The sequence below is a fragment of the Penicillium pulvis genome, assembly GCF_028828015.1.
Source record: "Penicillium pulvis strain IBT 33274 chromosome Unknown scaffold_8_segment0_segment0, whole genome shotgun sequence".
NCBI classification, from domain to species: Eukaryota; Fungi; Ascomycota; class Eurotiomycetes; order Eurotiales; family Aspergillaceae; genus Penicillium; species Penicillium pulvis.
This window is the reverse complement of record NW_026643080.1, coordinates 5638510-5659032: the sequence shown is the minus strand read 5'-3', so window position 1 is coordinate 5659032 and position 20523 is coordinate 5638510. Positions and strand designations below refer to the sequence as shown.

Genomic DNA, 20523 nt, shown 5'->3' with positions numbered 1-20523 from the left:
GAACCTTGGAAGGAAAGTTTTCTAACAGGGCGAGATCTTTAATTTTTTTCTCCGAACTCTGTTTCCCCGAAATCTTTAAGCGCGTCAATCACGACATCGGGGTTCCGTGATCGCACCACGGAACACACCCCACTATCGCCGGATTCATTGGATCAACGCTTTCGGATCCCCACTTCTTCCACTCATCCCAGGCGGCGACTCGTCAATTTTTTTCTTCCAGAAGATCCCGGGGGCAAAATCGCCCATATTCGCCTAGTTTGTGTCATAGCACGTCTTTAAACTGGCCCGTTCAATCGCGGGTATTTAGCTATTTGACTAGGATTATATGCAGCTTAGCACTGCACGATGGCGTAGATAGATCAATCTCGGCAAGGATCCGAGCTTTAGACTTATTTTGTGATCCCTTGAGCCGTTTTGAATTTTGGTCCGATCCCGGGCCTGTCATTCGACGGTCAATTAGGTTATTGCCATCCAAATTTGCCTTATCATGTAGAACCTTCTTTCAGAATTCTTTTGGTGACCGAATTACCTTATCTTTTTGCCTCAATCTAAATTTGCCTCCCAAGTCCGTCTCGGAGCTTTCTCTGAAATGAGATAATACAGGCGCGATCAACATGGATCTTCCTAGAGATGATGAAATAACTCCACCCGTGTTTCGTGCAACGTGTTCTTGTGGGGTTTCGCACAACATGCACGTTGTATAACAGCGAGTCTTTACAAACGCTCGGGCCTCGTCAGGGCTGAGCATTATGGTTTTCACTAAGAACTTGATGCCACGATCAAGTCGAACATTTGAACCGAGCATAACCCGACATCGGCCTAGCGTTAGGAATAACGAGGAGGAAACATCGCTTAGCTCTCCAGAAAGCCACATTAAAAAAATGCAACTTGATATTAGTAGCCCCAGATGCCGCCGACTTCCGGGGTGATAGTACGGAGTACTCCGTAGATCTGTGTATGTAAATAGGTGGTGGGTACTGCTTACCAGTTGGCCAGAGCACCAAAGGATGCGCGGATGGTCATACCAACGTGTAGGCTTTAATATCAACGTTCAATATTAATACGCTATTTCTCCAATATATAGGAGGCACTGGCCCTAGACCACTCAATTCCTAAAGATCTGGTTGAGCGGGTCCAAGTCTTGAGTTGTCATTTATTGGGGCAGTGCTGGACTTTACTCCCAAGGCTCTCCACTAATGAGGTTCAACGGCTTCGATGCAGCTTTTGAAAGATCCCAGCCCTAGAAGAAAGGATCCGGGATTGGTTCTATTTCTGCAACTTACCAATAGTGCAGCTTGGAATGGATGTTCTTGTCATACACTGCTCTAGAATATAAAACCCCTTTTATCGTTCATGACGCCGGTAATTGACTCTTGGCAAACCTTATGCACCGTTGTGTTCCCGCATAATTAATTCGGGGCATTCACTTCCGAACGATCGATAAACACCAACTTAGCAAGCCAAGCGCCGATCGTCAGAATCTTGGTCCTGAGTGGTGGTACGGTTCACGTCAGAGCCGAGGTTATGTACCTGTAGAGCCAAATAGCTCCTTCAATAGCGCCGATCCACGAGGTCAATTTAACGATCAAGGAAATCAGAAATCTTACCTCAGCTTTTTATGCTCCACCCCTCATTCCTGTATTCTCTCCAATTAAAGAATGTTACAACCCCCCTTGGTTTCGCACCAATAAGTATCCAGCGACAAATCATCTGGACCAACCTTCAATGCCGATGAGGAGCATCTAAACCCGATGTCCGCCCCCGCACAAAAAGATGACGGGCCTACCGACACTTCGCCGGTCATTAGCGCCGAGACAAGTCCACCACCAAAGGCACCGCCAGTCACCAAACCGCGTCGCAAACTTCCCGGATGGTTGGATCATTTCAATGCGCGCGACTTGAAAGTGCTCTTTCGCTGCACTGTAGCAGCATGGGTCGCGTCGCTCTTGGTCTTGATCGGCCCATCTCTGCGTGAGATCGGGACCGCAACTTTCTTCGCGACGTGAGAATAAGCGCCACCATCTAAACGAGTGATTGTCGTTAACAAATTCTCAGACTGGTGCTCTTCATAGTACCGCCGACCGGCATTGTGTTCATCTTCATTTTGGGAACACTGACGCTCATCTTGGGAATGGCTACTGGATGGGCATGGGGCGTCATCACTATGAAGGCTGCCCAGGCGGCGCGACCTGCAGCTGAGACTCAGGCTAGATTACAAGCACTGGGCCAACAGGCGTACAGCCAGGCCAATGCAACAGGCCAGGCCGTTGCAGTTGTCGAACAAGAACTTGTCTACAGTGGCTTTATGCTAGATGCGCGCGTTACTGCAGTCTACTATTGCCTGATTTGCCTCATGGTCTACTTGCTCGTGAGTGTTAAACGACTGTTGAATGCTTTGAAAGACACAGCGTAAATGCTAACGGCGTTTAGGCCCGGCTCCGAACTAAGAATCCTAAATTTACCTTGTTTCAGATCTTTGGTACGATCATTATGGACATCTTCTTGACTATTGGTCCACTACTTCCTTCGTTTCAGGGAACCATTGCCAAGGTATTGATTGAGCCTGCTGCCATTGGCATTGGGATTGGACTGGCTTGCTCAATACTCTTATTTCCCAAATCCACTTCTTCCACCGTTCTCGATGGCTTTGAGGGCCTTGCACGGCTGGTCAAAGGCCCATTGGATGTTACCGCAGCCACTCTATTTGAAGATGAATCCCCTGCACTGACTGATCTGATTAAGCTGAAAATGAAAGCCATTGATACATATAAGAAAATTATACCTGCCCTTGGGTTCCTGCAGCTAGACTTTTCCGTCGGTCGGTGGGGTGCTGATGATATCAAAAGTTTACAGGAACCCATGCGACAAGTTGCACTCACTTCCTTGTCACTACTGGAGTTTCACATTGCACGCATCGGAGGCGAAGAAAAGGTTGAAAAGCTTCGTGACATCTTGGTCGACGACGAGCATTTTTCGAGAGATGCAATGGACGAAAAACGGCCGCGCTCAGCTGGCATGCGCCAGCTGATGGAAAGCGTTCGTCTTGTGCGAGCATTCCGAACTCCCGAACATGAATCTCTTCAATTGGAAATGTTCGAGGCAGTCCGAGTCCCAAGCGAAAAGATCGTGCCAGTCTGTCAAGAGGCTGCAACTGCGGTTGCCGAAGCCATCCACGCCATCAATTCTTCTCGTTGGTTTGGACGACCGACAAAGGAGCAAATTGACGGAGACACTGCACGAATCAAGTCGATTTTGGATACACTCAAGGCTAAGCGGTCAGCCTTTGCCTCCGAGTTCACAGAAAGCCTCATTCAGACCAATGCGGATATCTTTGACGACACTGGCAAATTGAAGGACCTTGATGATACAACAGTGCAACGAGTGCGAGCAATCTCACTTGCCATGGTTTTTGAAGAACATCTTCTCGGTGTGGCCGTGGCCTGGGAACGGGTACTGGAACAAATCGTCGCTCTTATGACAGAGCGCCAAAAAACCCGCCTTTGGCTCCCCAAGGGACTGCGATATGCCGTATACTGGGTGCTCCGAAAGAATAGCGTTGCACCTGTTATTGTGAACCAGGAATCTGTTGCTGATCCCGATGCGGTGGAGGCTCAGTCCAAAGCAGCTCAGCAAAGTCTCCGCATAAGTCGGGGATACCGAGTCAAAAAACGCAGCGGTCTTGGACGCGCGATAATTGGTACCCATCACTGGCTGATCAACGCAGATGGTATGTATGCTCTGCGCATGGTAATTGTCACCATTGCTCTCGGTATCCCTTCGGCTATTCCGTCTAGTGCAGGCTTCTTTTACCGCGAAAAGGGTCTTTGGGCACTGATCATGGGACAAACTACGCTCGTTGTATACATGTCGGACTTCATTCTCTCAGTGATATCTCGTTCCATTGGAACTATCATCGGTGGAGTGGCCGGGCTGGTGGTTTGGTATATTGGCTCTGGCAATGGAGATGGTAACCCCTACGGCCTCGCAGCAGCCTTGGCAGTCGTCTTTGTCATGTTGATGTGGGCACGCATATTTTCACCCGTGGCTGTTTTGCAAGCTACGATAATGGGTGGTGCAACCTTTGTCCTCGTCGTTGGATACAGCTACGACGATACGTAAGACCACCTGACCTTGGGTTAATCTTCAACTTGCTAACTGAAACTAATCTAGGCACATTGCAACTTATGGAAACCCCGGTTATGGATACAATGTTTTCTGGCGACGACTCCTTCTCGTTATTATCGGGTCCGCTGCCGCCTTGATCGTCCAGCTCCTCCCAAGTCCACCATCCGCATCACGACACATCTGCAAATCGCTCTCAAATACCATCCGTTCACAATCTGACCATTACGCCTTACTTCTTTCATGCTGGGGCAAGCCTGACCGCGTCGAAGGCCTAGTAGCCGGAGAACTCGCATTCAACACAGCTGGCACCATCAGCGCCCTCGATGGACCCATCGCGCTTCTAAAGCTGGAGTTCTCCAGCTCCCCCTTCGACAGCGAACGCCTCGGACAAGTCAAATCCCTCTGCCAAGAGTTGAACCAGAATCTCGCCCGTCTGCTATACTTGTCTGCCTCGTTACCCGAGCACTTCCAATCTCGCCTGGCAAAAAACTCCGGCCTCCTTGATCACCGCAACATTGGTGAAATCATGGCCGTCCTGGGAGTTGTGGAGCAGGCACTTAAGACTGGGGATCCTTTGCCCGAAGTATTGCCTACGCCTTTGCTCAAGCGGTGCTTTGAATTCTGGCAGGAGCATCAGGCTGAGATTACTTTGACCAAGGATCTTATACGGGATGATGACTATCGCAAGTTCTGTGTGGCTGTTAGCTCGTACCTCAAGTTTTTGGCTGCGGTTGATGATCTTGTTCTTGTGATGAAGGGCACGCTGGGTGAATCTCATATAGTGAGTCGGGAGTTGTTGCACGATTTGGTTGCAACTGTGTAATGTTTCTTTCTTCAAAATATATATTTCTAGACATTTTTTAATCGAAACAATTCTTATTCTTTGAGTTAGCAGGGGGATTCTCACTTCTACTATTTATACTCAATGCGTCTGTCAATGTACATAAATTATACAGGTCATGTTTCCAATGGTATCTGCTCTGCCACATCCCGATGAGGTCCATTGCACTTTTATAGCCAGCTTGAAGGGCCCCCGGGGTGGAATGCTACAAGTCATTTCTATTACGAAATAAGAATCACCGCCCCACATATTTCAACCCAGTTTCTCCGCACGCCTTCCCCTCACGAAGTTTTCTCCTCACCCCAAAAAGCTTTAGCGCAAGGCTTTTAATGAATCATTTCTTTCGCTTTTCTATTTTCTAATGTTTACAAATTTATATTCAAAAAATAAAACGGTGCCCCATGCCGCCCTCACGCCTTGCACGCCTCCCGCGGTGGATTAGCCACTGGCTTGGCTACCGTTCCGAAACTCCGAAGCCGTTAGGAACATACCAAATAGCCGCATGGTCCTTTATTATAGCTTTCTGCGGCCTCTCGGTATTGCAAGGAATCTTTAACTATTCCGATTACTTTACCTCGCGCCATGTTCCAGGCATTGTCGCCTCTTATGTAAGTAAAGAAGTAATTCTGTCTTTATGGCCGACGTGGCAACTAACAAAACGAATAGGGAGCATCGGCAGTCCTCGTATTCGGTGCCATTGAGAGTCCTCTAGCTCAGCCACGCGCTTTGATCTTCGGCCACTTCTTCAGCGCATTGATCGGTATCTGTATTACCAAGCTCTTCAGCCTTATGCCAGACCATGCGCGATTTGAATCATTACGCTGGCTCGCTGCCTCATTGTCCACCGCCACCGCCATCGTTGTCATGCAGCTTACTGGGACGACCCACCCGCCTGCTGGTGCGACTGCGCTGCTTCCGGCTACCAATGATGAGATCTGGGAGCTCTCTTGGTACTTCTTACCTGTGGTTCTACTGTCATCAACCATGCTTATGTGCGTCGCCTTGTTGTTGAATAATCTGCAGCGTCGTTACCCCGTCTTTTGGATTGCGCCTTCGCCACCGCCTAAACCTGTTGCTGCGCCAGAGCCAGAATTAGCTCCGAAGTCGTCTGCCGATGCTTCATCGCAAGAGAACTCGCCTAAAGAGTCTGTTTGAGTTTTGCAGATGTTTTGTGAACTAGCTCTGCATCCTAATACAGGATACTAATAATTATAATTGTGGATAAGTCCACTGTATATAGCCTCGACTGTTATGATTATAAAATTAGAAGCATGAATATTGATTGATAGGCATAATTGAATCAAAATGCTATGCGATACAGGTATATCATTGAATCATTGAACTCGAAATAAAATGAAGAATCACGCTATTGATCATACATGAGCCCAACCAGCCTCCGCTTCTTTCGAAATCGCGTTCATCGACCCTCCATACTCATGCACACTATGTTGCTGTGTCTTGCACGAAACCTCCTTCTCTCTTGGTTTCCCTGGGCGAGTACACCATTTAACAAAACAAAGGGGTATATGCTTCTTCTTTGCAAGTGCTGTCGCCATTTCACGAATCCTATGCCTCCTGATCTTGTAATCATAAGGACGATTCTCATCAAGTTCATCCGCAAATAGTTTCAGATGAAGTTTCTCATGCGCATTGAGCTTAGTGAGAAGCTTATTTGCTTGCTCATCTTCAAACTCAAAAGATGTCCCCAGCGTGACGTATAATTTAGCGATCGGATGTAGCTTGGGCGAGTGCCAATCTAATGATGTCCATTCCGGTTTCACGAGCCACGGGAGACGACGCTCTTTCATGACAGCAGGCCACCAATCGGCGAATGATAAACGGGCCTTTTTACCAGCGACGGCGTGTACGCATCCGTATGTTCCCTTGGCAGTGTGTGCAAGAAGGCGGTCGACCACAACATCGATCGGTATCTCGTCCAGGGTCACTTCGTTTTCGGGATCTGTGCTTCGGGTGGGAAGTTTCATGTGTTTACCAGCGTATAATAGAATCGCCGCGGCTAGTCTGGTAGACGCTGTTGAAGTCGAGCTAGAGTACCCAGGGTACGGTTGACTGACTGCAGGACCGAGGGAGGATGGGCGGATGATTAACAGTTTCTGCGTAGCCTCATTTTGCATGAATGCGTTGATGAGAAGACGTTCGGTGAGATGCTTGGCGTAGGCGTATGGCCAAGGGAAATCGTTATAGTCGAACTCGATACTCGTCCCTGTATCCAAGACGCTTCTCCATTCATGTTCCGTTTGAGGACCGAATCCTGCCCATTGGCCCAGATTCTGTGGATCGTAAACCTCGCCGTGGGGACCAAGTGAGTAGATGCATTCTTTAACAGGGACGTCAAACTGGTCGCTCGTTTTCCATAGGTGGGCGTTCGCGTATGCGCTGGATATATAAACGAAATTATGCAAGTCTTCGAACTCCATTGCCGTTTCCGCTAATGATATACTCGGTGCGATTATGTTTGTTGCCAGTGTCTGCAGAGAGCATGTCAGGCTAATCGATGATGCGGCGTGGATAATGACCTGCACGGATTTCTTGAGTTGTCGCCAGTCGGTCTCGTGCAAGCCCATCTGTTTCAGCGTGATATCACCACTCAGGAAAGTGACGCAGGAACTTTGAAACAGCGCGGCGGCCATGGGTTCTGGAAGTAGTTTCTGCCATTTCGCGTATGCAGTCCTAGTATCGGATGTTAGAGCTGTCGATGCAGGAAATTTATCTGCGCAACTCACTCCGGACCTTCGCGACAAAGTACATAGACTCGCTTTGGCGCTGCCTGACTAAGGAGTCTGCATAAGATTGCAGTCCCCAAGGCGCCTGTACCCCCAGTCAAAAATATGGATTTACCGCGATAATACCCCCACATGGTTGGATAACTTCCGTTTGTTAGAAGACCAGCAAACCGAGTTTCAAGGCTTCGACGGCGAAGAATCTTGGGGAATCTATCATACTATATAAACAGACATCTGCAAGGGGTGAATGTCAAGTATGCATTAAGGGCTGATCATTCCTTGATCCTGGGGGAGGGAGGGCCCACATTGCTCCCAAAGTGGGACCCTTCCGGACTGTATGTGCACTTCTGTTTTCATTTCTCGTCATGAGATTGGCAAATCAAAGCGAGGCGATTTTAAAGACTGCTTAATCGAAAGCCTTGAATGAGAGGCTGCGTGGGTGGAACCGTTGGACCTGCCACCTGACGCTAGGACCAACCAGACTCCAGGGCGACTACAACAAAGAATGCTCCCTCTAAAATACCCGCCTACTGCCCTGTATCCCACGAGGGAGAACGTAATGATCGACACCATGTTCCAAAAGTTAGTACCCACATTCGGCCTATGTCCATTATGTGGATCTTTCCAAGTAAATTTAGTATATCAAGTGCTTATACTCGGCTGATATGGACAATGACCCTTAGCGATGAAGCAACCTAGCGTCGAGACTATGAAAAAGGTAGATGAACGAATTCTTGTATTTACATGTGGCCCCATCCCCAAGGATGTAAGACCTGCATCTCGTTTATGATACAATACTTCCCTGGCTCCCGGTTCTCCGGACTCGAAGATGCCCAGCTATCCATGCGATATTGAACCACCTTATCTTTGAACCAAGTGGTCGTAGTCCAGCGGAGCAGCCTATTAATCCACAATCCTTGCAGGATCGAACGTGCTGAGAGCCATCTAGCAATGGGGTTCACAGCCACATAGGCCGGGCCACTGTATCCAACTCGGACGAGAGGGTTCATGTAAACACCATCTTGCGTAGATAAGGGGTTATCGGCGTGAATGAGGCAGCATTCAGAGCCTTCTAGATGTGAGGAGGCAAGCGAGTCTGAGATTCCGCGAAACCGAAGAGGGGGATTGGCAGTGAAAGGAGCGGCGGGCATTGCAACTACAAAAGGTCAGTTCATGGATAAAAACACAAATGCTATGAGTTACTCACCCATGCCGTTCCAGCAACTTTGGACGGGGACTGGAGATAGATTTTTTACGGCATGCCGAGATGCGGCATCTCGGAAGAAAGGCCATGTCGGCATCATGGCCTCGTGGCCGCTGGCGTCGCGAAGAGCAAAGGTATCGTAGTAGTTTGGAGGTCTGGCGAAGTCCATTGAGCAAGCAGCGGCGTAGCTGCCGTCGTTGGTATCTAGCAATTCGAACACATCCTTTGGCTATAATAATATGAGTTAATGTGATTGAAAAGGAAATTAGGAATCACCTACCGTGAACACCACATCATTGAGGAAGAGAATTTTATCAAATGTGATGCCTTGTTTCGCCAAATCTTCCAGTGGTTTGAGACTCATATTTCGTGTGCGTGATAAGTATGGGATTCGCCGCAGCACCATATCTCCGTTTGGTGTCTTCACCCAACCTTCTCCCGGAGTACCAGCCATTTCATCCTCATGCGTGATAGGGGATAAAGTGATCGTGTGTGGTACTTGGAGGCGTTCCAATTCCATATCCAGTTCCATCAATGCACCCTTGGTATTGTCATAGCTGCCGCTTTCATAGATACTAATGTATACATTTTCCGGACCGAGTTTCCAGGCCAGCTCTAATAGAGCCTGGCTCCAATGGCTGCGTAAAATAATTTCATTATTCCAATTTACGCTGGCAATATAGATTCTTTCCCTCCGGCGCGGCTGGTCGCGGTGAATGATTTCGACTTCGGATATGCGACGGAGGATCAGGTGGAGCTCAATGAGATTGCAGGCGAAAAAGACGATAAGGAATATGCGGAGAAGGCGATTCCGGACAATTGACCGGCGGAGGGTACGGTACCAAGAATAAAGGAAGGACATAAGGAGTGGACGCCGGGAACCGCGGCAGTGTGTTGGAAGAAAAAATCAAGAAGAGTAATGCATTATGTGTTCTGCGGTGGAGGTGTCGAATGACGTGTTAAGAGACCGAAGAAAGGCCAAGTGCCTAGAAAAATAATATTGCGCGAAGTGGGCAGTCACGAATCAAGGGGTTAGAGTACGTTGGTGACGCCGAGACTTGAGGCCCTTCATACTTCCGAAGCTAGAAAGACGCGCGGCGATCAATGAGCGTCAAATCTGATCGACGTGATTTTCATGACTAACGCGAGTCAGCTAGTATATACAATGATATCTCACACGTGGAATAAGACCAATCTCCAACTTTCAGAAAGCAAAATGGAAAGAAAATTCCAAAAATAGGAGTCTAGGAAAAAAGTCAAAGCCAAGGGGCTCCAAGCCCACTAGTGCTACCCCATCAGCAAAAACATAACAAACGCCGTTCCGGCTGCCGCGAGTGCCACTTTTCTGTGAAGACGCGACCCCACACTGGTCTGGGTGGCAGTGGCTCCTGATTGTGTGCTGCTAGCACTCACCCCACTTGTTAGCCAAGGCTGGCCTGGGAGGATGTCTGAACTCCCATCCATGTTTATCATCTTGTTCTCTAGCAACGCACAATCCACCCTGTCCGAGCTCTCGGGGATGCTATTCGTGACTGAAATTGGCCAGTCAAACACAGTATAGTAGTCTGTGTCGTTCCAACGAAAAGACTGATGAATCGAAATGTTGTACGTGCCGTCGCTGCTGCTCGTGCCGTCCCCCACGAAACACTTGGGCCAGATCCAATTGACATGTTTGACGGTCGAAGATGGTTCAAGATCTAATACTGGGCCGACATAGCCCGTGGTATTGGTGGCCGGAACAGTGCCATTAGAAATGGTGAAATTGTGAGATTTCGACTCCGATGTCAAGAATAGCGTAATATCATGGAAGAGGGTGGGTGCGTCGGCAGATTGAGTGGATGGTGGCCAAGAAAGAGCGCCATTCCCAGAGACGTCGATCGCGACTTGAAGGTTTGCTGGGCAGTTCGTTAGCGAAAGTTTCTAAGCTCAGGAAGATTGACGTGCCTCCTCCCAGGGGTGTGTATGGTTGTGGGGCATCCACAATGGCCAGGCCCGGCGTGTAAAGTTGGCCGTTCACGACCGTGAAATTTACCATGATGGCAATACAACTCGACTCCAGCGGTAAAGATACTAGAGCAATGGGAATTTAGGAGTTCTTTTGACTTCCAGGCTGTTCAAGCTGACCCTTGGTGGTCTTATACAACTTTTGCTTGGGGCTTGCCAAGGGTCTCATTTCCGATTCCTCCGTGTGCCCCTTAGTGTAGCGCCTCTGGGTTAATCTACTAGTATCGAGTTCATTTCGCCTATCCACTAGTGCAGGGTCTTTGCGGGACCTAATATATTATCGGACCCTAGGAGTCCTCGGCCTTTATTGTTCCATTCATAGCTATGTTCTTTTAAGTGTTGGAAGTGTTGAATTGGTTTGGGATGTTTGTCCGTCCATAATTCATTTTAGGAAGGCACGATCCTTGAGTATCAATCACCTCCTCTTTTTCGAATTCCGAACCTTCTCTTCTATTCTTCCTTGATTCTTCCTTCTCCCTTAAACAACCTTAAACAATAGTCAGTAGAATTAGCCGAAGAACGAGAAATGATGATGGCCCGAATCAGGAGCCGCACAGAATTTGCCGGCCACAACCACAGATACCGCCCCGACAAGTCTCAGTTTCTGAAATCCGAGCAAAAGAATATGTCGCGGTATGGAAGATCGAATGGGAAAGCCGAAGATTTCCCCGCTTCTCCGCACGGCAATAAGCGTACCCGCATTACCCGACGCCATTGATCGTCATTCATCGCACAAGCTTCATGCATACCTTTGATGGAATGACTTAGCACAGATGGCTTCTGAATGGCATTGCCACATATGCCCCTCGACATTCAGTCGCCCTGAGCATCTCAAGAGACATGCTGCCGCTTCCCGTATGTTTGCGCCCTCATCCCAATACTGATGGTTGCTAAGCCTCAGCAGATAACAATCATCGATCACATGAGTGCCCGTTTTGCGGAAATGGATTCAACAGAAAGTATTGATCTCTTCGATGTCATTTCTGACCGTCAAGCCCATTTTAATCCTTGATAGAGATGTTCTTCGGCGACATGAACGTACCTGCAAGTCTCGAGTTCTGGTGGGCACAGCTCAAGGAACAGAACCAGATTGGGAGTGGTCAAAAAAGCATCGATCTTCTTTGGATTTGAATGGAAAGCCCAACTTGGCTTCTCTGCAACAGGCACGAACTGATGAACCGGACCTTGACTCAACATTTGGCGAGTCACCTACCAAGAGGGTCTGCCAAGAAAATGCTGCCCTGTCGCGCCAAATTGAGGAATTTGGTTCCTTTTCTTTTGATTCCAGTGGATCAAAGTGCGACAATATAGTAGATGAACAGAGTAACCTGAGCTTGGCCTACCAATTGGAATTTTCCGAATTGGACGCTCTTCTGTTCCCCAACATTACTTCTGACATATTGGTTGCAGAAAGATTGGAGCATCTACTATTTTTTACTAGTACACGTGGGATGGCCAGCTTCACCGATCGTGATACTTTCCAGTGGAAGCAAAAAATAACCTGCGAAGCATACGAAGAAAAGGTCAAAACTGATAACAGGACTCGCCTAGAGGTTCCAGCTCATGATTCGTCCGATCCACTGTCATCGAAGTCCCAGGAGGTCATCGACAGGCTACGTGCAGTCATCTGCAACAAAAAGAATGACGACATCATTAAGTTAGAATGGGAACCTTCGACACTTGAATTGTGTACTCACTTGTTTTCTCCGCCAAACATTCGTCGCTTCTTAGAATACTTTTGGTCTTTGTGGTATCCACACTGTCCTATAGTACACAGGCCGCTCTTTGACGTATCGTCGGCATTACCGCTGTTATTATGCGTTATGGTGATAATTGGAGCTTGCTTATCTCCTGAGAGCCATGATAGGCAAGCGGCCAAAAAATGTCTTGACAGTGTCGAAGAGCTTATATTTAGTCACGAGGCATTTCGGTGCGATACTGTTACCCCCATGAACAGGGAATCTTCGAAGAAGGAGACTACGCAGTGCATCCAAGCAGCGTATCTTGTGAGCAGTCTGCAGAAACGAGAAGGGTCTATCGATGCACAAGCAAGGATTCGGCGCTATAGGCATGCCTCAATGGTAGCGGTATGTTGTGTTGATAATTAGAAGCACTTGCTCAATCTAACTTGTCAAAGCTCACAAGACATATTGGGCCAAGAGAAGCGTCGCATCAAAACCTACATCTTGAAGAAGCAACTCAACTTTGGTGGCAGAGATTTGCAGAAGAGGAAGAGTTGATACGGTGAGTATCTTGGTAGAGGATTGCGACTCAAGGAGAAATCTAACGTGACATTTAGAGCTTTGACCTTCGTGTTTCTGATTGACGTGGCTCTCATTGTCCTCCACAACTCACCCCCTAGAATGCTTATCTCCGAGTTGAGAATGGACGTCGTATGCCCAGAAGCATGTTTCCAAGCCGAATCAGCCGCAGAATGTCTTGGATGTCTTCGCGTATGGGCAGGAACTCGCTTCTGGAAGAATCGATTATCAGTCGTCTCCGTTGTCCGACGTATATGCCAAAGTCCGATGGAGGATGCACTAGTTCATGAGTTTTCCCAGCTAGGCACATTCAATTTGTTCACCGTCGTACAAGGTAATGCCACCAGGCCCGATCTCATCTACTTCTTCTGACATTTTACCTCAGCCATTCACTCCCTCATGTTCCATTTGCATAACTCGCTGGTCTTTGAATCCACCTTGGCCCCGGTACAAACCGGCCTTGAGAATTGGCGACAAATTTGGGTTGAGAGAGTACCCGAAGACGAAGGGATGCCAGATACTGCTCAAAACCTATGGAAGCAAGTAGGCTTCCTCCGACGCGCCTCTGAGTTCTGGCACTTGGCTCGCATCATGGCGGATAAAATTATATCAAACAGCTACGATGATGACGATTTTGAGGTAAACACCAAGCTTTTGAAATACGACCAGACCGATATGGAAGACGTGAACGGACTGATCAAAGAATACCGGATGTTGAATTTGGGAGTGCAATAATTGTATTTATACTTCTACTTGGAATGCGAAGGCTGTATTTTAAGCCATCACATTGGTCGTTGCCGGTGATTTTGTTCAAACAGACGGTGTAGTTCAAAATTAGACAGCGAGTATAAGGTTTCAGCCTGGAAATCTAGTCCTAGGTGCCTAATTCAAAAGCGCAACGTCCAAAAGCCGCAGCGACCGTGATTGGATGCAAGATTGGGTTTCGGAGCCGGAGATTCGCCAGCGACCGAGGATTTCCGTCATCTCGTATACGGCTCCCCAACGAACCAATGACATTGCACGAATCGCATCCTTGGGGCGCATCAGACCCTTGTCTTTCAACACGCATTCGTCCTGCTTAAACCACGAGAATAAAGACTACGCGTTCTGCGGCGTCAGCAGTAAACCCTTTGCGGTCCCCGAGGAGCTCCCTCCAGGCTGTCTTTAAGGTACTAATATCCCCGTCCCGGAGTCTTGTCTTCTACGTATTGAGCCTCAATCGTCCACCCCCGCCATTTCCTATACAAGCCTGGTATTTCCATTAGAACGATCTTTATAGTTTGTCATGAACTCTGTCACACCAACAAATACGGTCACTGTCTTCAGGGGTCAGACTGAAACTGGATGCTACGTCTGGTCACCATTCGTCACGAAGCTCGAAGCTCGCCTTCGTTTTGGAAAGATTGCCTATCGCACAGAGGCAGGCTCTGTCCCCAATGCCCCAAGGGGCAAGGTGCCATACATCTCCATCGAGGACAATGATGACAAGACATTACTTTCCGATTCTGGTCTCATAATCAAGGAGTTCATCAAGTCTGGAAAGCTGGAAGACCTCAATCGCAACCTGTCTGGCACTCAGAAACTCCATGATATTGCCCTTCAGGCTTTGCTTGAGGACAAACTATATTTCTACGGAGTAAGAAAATCCCGTGCTTGCCACTGCTAGGCCAGACTCATCATCTAAAAAATTCATAGACACAAGAGAAATGGGTTCAGAATTACTATGCAATGCGCGATAATGTCCTCGGCGCACTTCCCTGGCCTGTCAGGGTCATTGTGGGCAACATAGTTTATTACAAGAATGTCCGCAACACGATGGGCCAAGGTACTGGCAGATTCAGCGCAGAAGAGATCGCTGCATTCCGTGTTGATATCTGGGATACACTAAATGCTGCTATTTCCGAGTCCTATGCCAAGAATCGTGGCAAACAGGGGCCGTTTTGGGTATGGGGCGGTGATGAGCCCACTGAAGCGGATGCAGTCGTCTATGGATTTGTTGTATCAGGGTTGATGTGTGGGCCGTAAGTTTTGTCCTTTTCTTGATATATCTTTGACTCTTATTGACCTGTGGCTCTGATAGTGCTGCTCCCACAACTAAAGGTATTATCAAGAGCCATCCTGCTCTGATGGAGTATGCACGTCGTATTCATGATGCGTATTTTCCGGACTATGAGCTTCAGGAGTAGACCCCCCAGCCTGAAGTAAAATCTTTCTTTGTCATTCTTAGCAATATTGGCTGCGTTTGTTCTGCATTTTATTTCATTGGACAATTGGCCTGCCCATGTGTCTGTCCTACATCAGGGCTCACGGGGAGTCTTAGGAGATATTATTTTCAAGGCTGGAGTTCAATATGCTTTTGATGCGACAGCTTTGTATATTTCCAGGACTTCGACGTCGCAGCCGACCACCTATGCCCTAGACAAAGTTGGTTTCAGCATGGACATGGACAGATATATACATGAATTTCTTCATCATGCATTGAAAGCATAAAGGTCTGTAGTGAACGAATATAAGAGGCAATGCCCTTGATAATTACATTGTTATTAGTCTACATTTGAGGCATATTAGAGACAAAGGTGATGAGAGGTAATGCATACTGAAGTGGATTTGAGAACAAAGGGCCAATTAGATGGTGGCACCGTTGTCTTGCTAGGCTGCAAATAGTACTTATAGACTCAAAGAATTTCATTTAGGTCTTTGTCCTAATATGAGACCAGGCCATTGTCTTAAGAAAATGACTCCGATTAAAGGCTCATTATAAAAAGCCTTATATCCTTCTAGATCGCCAAGACCGTTTTGCGCGACCTTGACAACATTCTTAAAGGAGTTGTATCCTACGGTCTCTGAAACTGCGGGAAGCCTAGTCCGATCATACTACGTCAAGATATTCAGTATGAGACGGCCATCTTCTAGAGACAGAAATACGAAGAAACCCCAGCATGACTCGAAACAGAAGACACCAGACTATCTACAAAAACTAGAGCTCGAGCTAGAGATCCGGAGTGAGAGACAACGTCGTCAAACTGCAGAGCTACAGACGAGAGAGCATGCCCGGAATTACAACGAGCTACACGAAATATGCACCGAGTATGAAACAAAGATTGCAGAGGCAGAAGGCCGGGCCAGGCAAAAAGAGACCGAAGCTGGACAGTTGCGACGAATGCTGAATGAGGAAACCAAACGGGCAGATTTAAACGACTGGTACATCCAGAAAGCCGAGGATGTAATCCTGAATCTTGAAAAGGCTGCTCTGGCGCAGCGAGAGAGGGCCACTGATGCTATAAAAGAACTCCAGTTCAGAATTCATTACGGAGAAGACAAGACTAAACAGCTGAGGAAGTTGATCGATGAAGTCTCGGCAGAGGTGAAGAAATGCAAGAACCAGACTATCAAGGATGATAAAGACTGGATCGACTTCCACAATAGGTTGCTGGAGTATTCGACGATTTTTGAGCAAAGAAGAGCAGAGATCTTGCAAAAAGCCCAGAAAATGCAAGCCATGATAGGACTTTCCGAGGAAGTCATACAGAACCGGGCTCGCCTTTTGCAAAACGAGGGAGTTGAGCTGGATGCTCAACGTTCAGCAGTCGATACACAAATCAAATGGAGGAAGACGGTGAATGATCTAGGGTTAGTAGCCGGCCATGTGACTAAACACCAAAAGAGGAAAAACCTAGCAGCGAAGGAGAGGGAGAAGGAGGGGAAGAGAAGGGAGAACATGGGGAGGGCGCATGGGAATCTTTGGAAAGAGCCTAGAAATACCTGCACCTTTTGGACTGACGATGATAGTTTGTGTTCTTCTCCAGATTCATGCAACGCAACCATCGAAACTGCCTACGACTTCCAACTTCCTGACCCAGCCAGGCGGCTACCAGCAGAAATGTCGCACGCATTCGATGTACCATGGGCCTCGCAGCGCATGGATGGCGTGTTTTACCCTCCGTGGCCAAATTTCAGTCCTCCAATTAGCCGAATGGAGTCCCTCAACCTATCCGACCGTGACACGGAGCTGTTGACCCCCGCTCTCTGCGACACAAACATGTCGAACATGTCTGATGTGGCCGAAGTGCCGCAATTTATCACCAACAATCGACTACAGCTGGTTCAACGGAAGCGTGTGCGGTTCGCATCCCCGGATAGGACCGGTATGGGTGGCGGAAACGAGATTGAACGGTCTTCGCTGATAGAGCGAAGCGGATCAAACGCCGGTTTCCACCCCCTCCCTGGCTTGGACCTGACCGGCCCAAATCCACCGAGACATGCGGCCAGACACCCGTCTCTCAATCGAAAACCGGGGGAGCCGGTGACCCGCAGACACCCTTCCCGACTCCCGCCAACGTCCGCTCCACAAACCGAGCACTCCCGGCCAACAGAGCTTCCCCTGCCACATGAGGTCACCCCGCCGATGGAGCCCTCCCCAAGATGGCCCGAGTTGATCGGCCATCAGTACTTGGAAGGCTCGTCTTCCCACTCAGCCAGGTCACGGATTGAAATGGTGGCGGGTTTACCTTTTCGTACTACCAGTCCTCTCCAACAACCGCGAGAGGTGCAGAAGACGAACAAGAAGTCTTCATCTAGTTCGCGCCAAGTGGAGAAAGCCACACAGAGGTGGAGGAAGAAGGTACCAAAGTCCCCGACTTTGCCGATGCCGATGCCCGGGATGTGGCCCTGCGAAAGTCCGCTCGACGACAAACCCATAAACACGACCAAGCCTCGTATTCTCGGGCGCTTGTCTGAATCGGTCGGGGGGCGGCTGCGTCGTGTCATCCAGAGACGGCGGTATCAGTTGGCCGGTGGCATAGTTATCTTTGGCACATTGCTCTATGCATTTGTCGGCCACCATTCACATCACAAGTGGTTGGTGTACAATGGAATTCCCCAAGTCATCCTCAGCAAGCTCCGCAACTCGCCTACGATGGTGATCAGAGGGTCGACGCCTCTTGACTTTAGCATCATGAACGTCGTCAATCACGACCGAGCAAAGCTTGGCTGAGGGCTCGGGGATGAACTCCATTTCGGGATTAGTGGGGGATCGCTAGCGTTGATGGCAGGCGGTGGGTGGATGGCACAGCGTCATCATATTACGATAAATACCGGCAGGACGGCCACACGTGCGGGCAGAATGCTGGTGCCTGTACCGTAACAATGTATTGATTATGTCACAATAAAGTGCGACAAAGCAAAGAATCAAACGCAGCAAATCCAACCAATCACGCCTTGTGCCACGCATCGAGCTGGCGTCACCCACTCCACTCAGTCGCCCCATGGCGGACTAAGACGGATCAGCTCCACTCCCTTTCCTTTCCCCTCTAAAGATATCTCTTCTTCCTTGTAGTTTTCAACATCATCAACGTACCCCAATTTTTGTCTTCGACGTCCGCTCTTTTCAACCATGTTTGTTCGCTCCATCCTTTTGGGTGGCGCGGTTGCTCTGGGCGCCAGCGCGATGCTGGTCGTCCCTGAGATGGAAGCCCAGATGGATAACAAGCAACTGGAAAGTATCGAAGACGATTTTGTGAACATCATGCAGCCCGTCTACGCCGACGTTACTTTTGCTGTGATGCTGAAGTGCGATGAATGTCCCTTCCGCGAAGTCAACGAGGAGGGCGTCGTCAGCTGGACTGAGGACAAGCCATCTTCTCTCGTATGTTCATGTCAACACAAATGCGAGTACTAAGCTAACGACAACGCAGCTTGTTGAGTTCCATGTCGAAGAAAACCGTCTGCTGGCCAACGACCAACAGATCTTCCCTCCCGTCCCCCCAGGCCCAATCACTGCCAACCAGGTCGCCCGTGATAGCGACGAAGAGTCGAACCCCGTCCCCGTTGGCTACGCCCTCGAAGTCATGCCACACCCCCGTCCCGCCGATGCGCAGGATGCTGATATGCTCGATGTCCGTTTCACTATTCTCGACCTTGAGGCACACCCTGTTCCCGTTGACACTGTTGCGATTACTCTGATCCTCACACCGACCGGCGACTTGTTCCTTGCCGATGGTGACATCGAGAAGTCCACCCACCACCATGAGAAGTTGTCCTGGAAGAAGTGCCACGGCAAGCCTAAGTGCCTGCAAGAGCTCCTCTTCTCCCGCATTCATGGACTATTGTCGGCTGCTAAGGACCGTGTCATGGGAATCGCTGGTATGAAGGGCTGCAAGGGCATGAAGGGTATGGGTGGCCACCACAAGCACCACGGCGATTTCGAACTTGAGGGCGAGAAGGGCCCCCACCACATGCATCATGATGAGTTCGACTTCGATGGCGAGAAAGGCCCCCACCACAAGCACCACGACGAGTCCGGCCCCGAGGGTGAGAAGGGTCCTCACCACAAGCACCATGACGAGTTCGACCCCGAGGGTGAGAAGGGCCCCCACCACAAGCACCATGACGAGTTCGACCCCGAGGGTGAGAAGGGCCCCCACCACAAGCACCATGACGAGTTCGACCCCGAGGGTGAGAAGGGCCCCCACCACAAGCACCATGACGACTTCGACCACGAGGTTGAGCTGTCCCTGCCCCCTCCTTTCAAGGACTTTGAGGATTTCGATGAATTCAAGGCCAACCACCCTTGGGCCAACCACCATGGTTTCAGCGCTGAGGATGCGGAGGGTCGTCCTCCTCACCCCCACCACATGCACGGCCCTCCCCACGGCCCTCCCCACGGTGCTCTTGCTCACACTTTCTCCCGTGTTGTGCGCTTCATTGTTGTCCCTGCTATTCTGGGCGTTCTGGCCGGTCTCACTGCCAGCGCCGTTGGTATGCTTGTGGGCCAGGCTATCATCTTCCTCTGGCAGCGATACCGCGGCACCAATAAGCAGGAGCACAAGGCTGCTTGGGAGGAGGGTAACGCTTGTGAGAAGCAGGGTTTGATGACCGAGTCCACCGAGGAGTACCTCCCCGAATACACCGAAGAGGTCTCTCAGCCCCGTGGATCCATGGATAAGAACTAAAGTCCGATCGGCTTAAAAGGCTCAAGTATGAACACTTCTGCCAGATTCAAGTTGAAGAATGTGTTGGATATGTGTATCAGAAAGCCAGACTGCTACATCCTGACGAAGATTTTGTTTCATTTTAACCCATGGTCTCATGTGATTATTTCCCTTATTATTATTCTGTTTTCTACATATCGTTTTAAACGTCCGGCTTGTACAGCGAGATTTCCTACAATACAATTATTTACCCAACATACCCTCACCGTACACTGTAGATTCAAGCCTGCCAACCTATTTCTCCAGATTGTACTATACCCAGATAACACAAGGTTTTCTTCGTCTCTAAATTTTGTGCAAACCTCAACAAGCATTATTCAATTGAAGTCCGTTGCGGCTGTAAGGCTGATTATCA

General features: G+C 49.0%; 9 protein-coding genes across 9 annotated transcripts; 6 read left to right on the top strand and 3 right to left on the bottom strand.

Annotated features, from left to right (window-relative positions):
• Positions 1 to 1751: 1751 nt before the first annotated feature.
• On the top strand, positions 1752 to 4948 carry N7503_011548 (uncharacterized protein; the record flags this gene model as incomplete). The annotated part of the gene is made up of 4 exons (XM_057071094.1): positions 1752 to 2002; positions 2056 to 2368; positions 2431 to 4115; positions 4171 to 4948. 4 exons carry the CDS (start codon positions 1752 to 1754, stop codon positions 4946 to 4948), a joined length of 3027 nt encoding a protein of 1008 aa, XP_056917705.1.
• Positions 4949 to 5367: 419 nt separating this feature from the next.
• N7503_011547 (HPP family protein) lies at positions 5368 to 6121 on the top strand (the record flags this gene model as incomplete). The annotated part of the gene is made up of 2 exons (XM_057071093.1): positions 5368 to 5574; positions 5633 to 6121. The coding sequence occupies 2 exons, from the start codon at positions 5368 to 5370 to the stop codon at positions 6119 to 6121; spliced, it is 696 nt and encodes a 231-aa protein (XP_056917704.1).
• A 218-nt stretch (positions 6122 to 6339) lies between these two features.
• On the bottom strand, positions 6340 to 7844 carry N7503_011546 (uncharacterized protein; the record flags this gene model as incomplete). Its single annotated transcript, XM_057071092.1, has 2 exons — positions 6340 to 7657; positions 7711 to 7844. 2 exons carry the CDS (start codon positions 7842 to 7844, stop codon positions 6340 to 6342), a joined length of 1452 nt encoding a protein of 483 aa, XP_056917703.1.
• A 606-nt stretch (positions 7845 to 8450) lies between these two features.
• Positions 8451 to 9776, bottom strand: N7503_011545 (glycosyltransferase family 69 protein; the record flags this gene model as incomplete). The annotated part of the gene is made up of 3 exons (XM_057071091.1): positions 8451 to 8866; positions 8918 to 9143; positions 9195 to 9776. The coding sequence occupies 3 exons, from the start codon at positions 9774 to 9776 to the stop codon at positions 8451 to 8453; spliced, it is 1224 nt and encodes a 407-aa protein (XP_056917702.1).
• A 425-nt stretch (positions 9777 to 10201) lies between these two features.
• On the bottom strand, positions 10202 to 10949 carry N7503_011544 (uncharacterized protein; the record flags this gene model as incomplete). Its single annotated transcript, XM_057071090.1, has 2 exons — positions 10202 to 10809; positions 10859 to 10949. The coding sequence occupies 2 exons, from the start codon at positions 10947 to 10949 to the stop codon at positions 10202 to 10204; spliced, it is 699 nt and encodes a 232-aa protein (XP_056917701.1).
• A 1918-nt stretch (positions 10950 to 12867) lies between these two features.
• Positions 12868 to 13914, top strand: N7503_011543 (transcription factor domain-containing protein; the record flags this gene model as incomplete). The annotated part of the gene is made up of 4 exons (XM_057071089.1): positions 12868 to 13005; positions 13056 to 13162; positions 13218 to 13513; positions 13565 to 13914. 4 exons carry the CDS (start codon positions 12868 to 12870, stop codon positions 13912 to 13914), a joined length of 891 nt encoding a protein of 296 aa, XP_056917700.1.
• A 544-nt stretch (positions 13915 to 14458) lies between these two features.
• On the top strand, positions 14459 to 15365 carry N7503_011542 (glutathione S-transferase family protein; the record flags this gene model as incomplete). Its single annotated transcript, XM_057071088.1, has 3 exons — positions 14459 to 14815; positions 14875 to 15200; positions 15260 to 15365. Coding segments are annotated over 3 exons (789 nt in total), but the record flags the coding sequence as incomplete, so codon positions are not given.
• A 707-nt stretch (positions 15366 to 16072) lies between these two features.
• Positions 16073 to 18172, top strand: N7503_011541 (uncharacterized protein; the record flags this gene model as incomplete). Its single annotated transcript, XM_057071087.1, has 1 exon — positions 16073 to 18172. The coding sequence occupies one exon, from the start codon at positions 16073 to 16075 to the stop codon at positions 18170 to 18172; it is 2100 nt and encodes a 699-aa protein (XP_056917698.1).
• Positions 18173 to 18520: 348 nt separating this feature from the next.
• N7503_011540 (uncharacterized protein) lies at positions 18521 to 20129 on the top strand (the record flags this gene model as incomplete). Its single annotated transcript, XM_057071086.1, has 2 exons — positions 18521 to 18823; positions 18873 to 20129. The coding sequence occupies exons 1-2, from the start codon at positions 18572 to 18574 to the stop codon at positions 20127 to 20129; spliced, it is 1509 nt and encodes a 502-aa protein (XP_056917697.1). The 5' UTR covers positions 18521 to 18571.
• Positions 20130 to 20523: the final 394 nt, after the last annotated feature.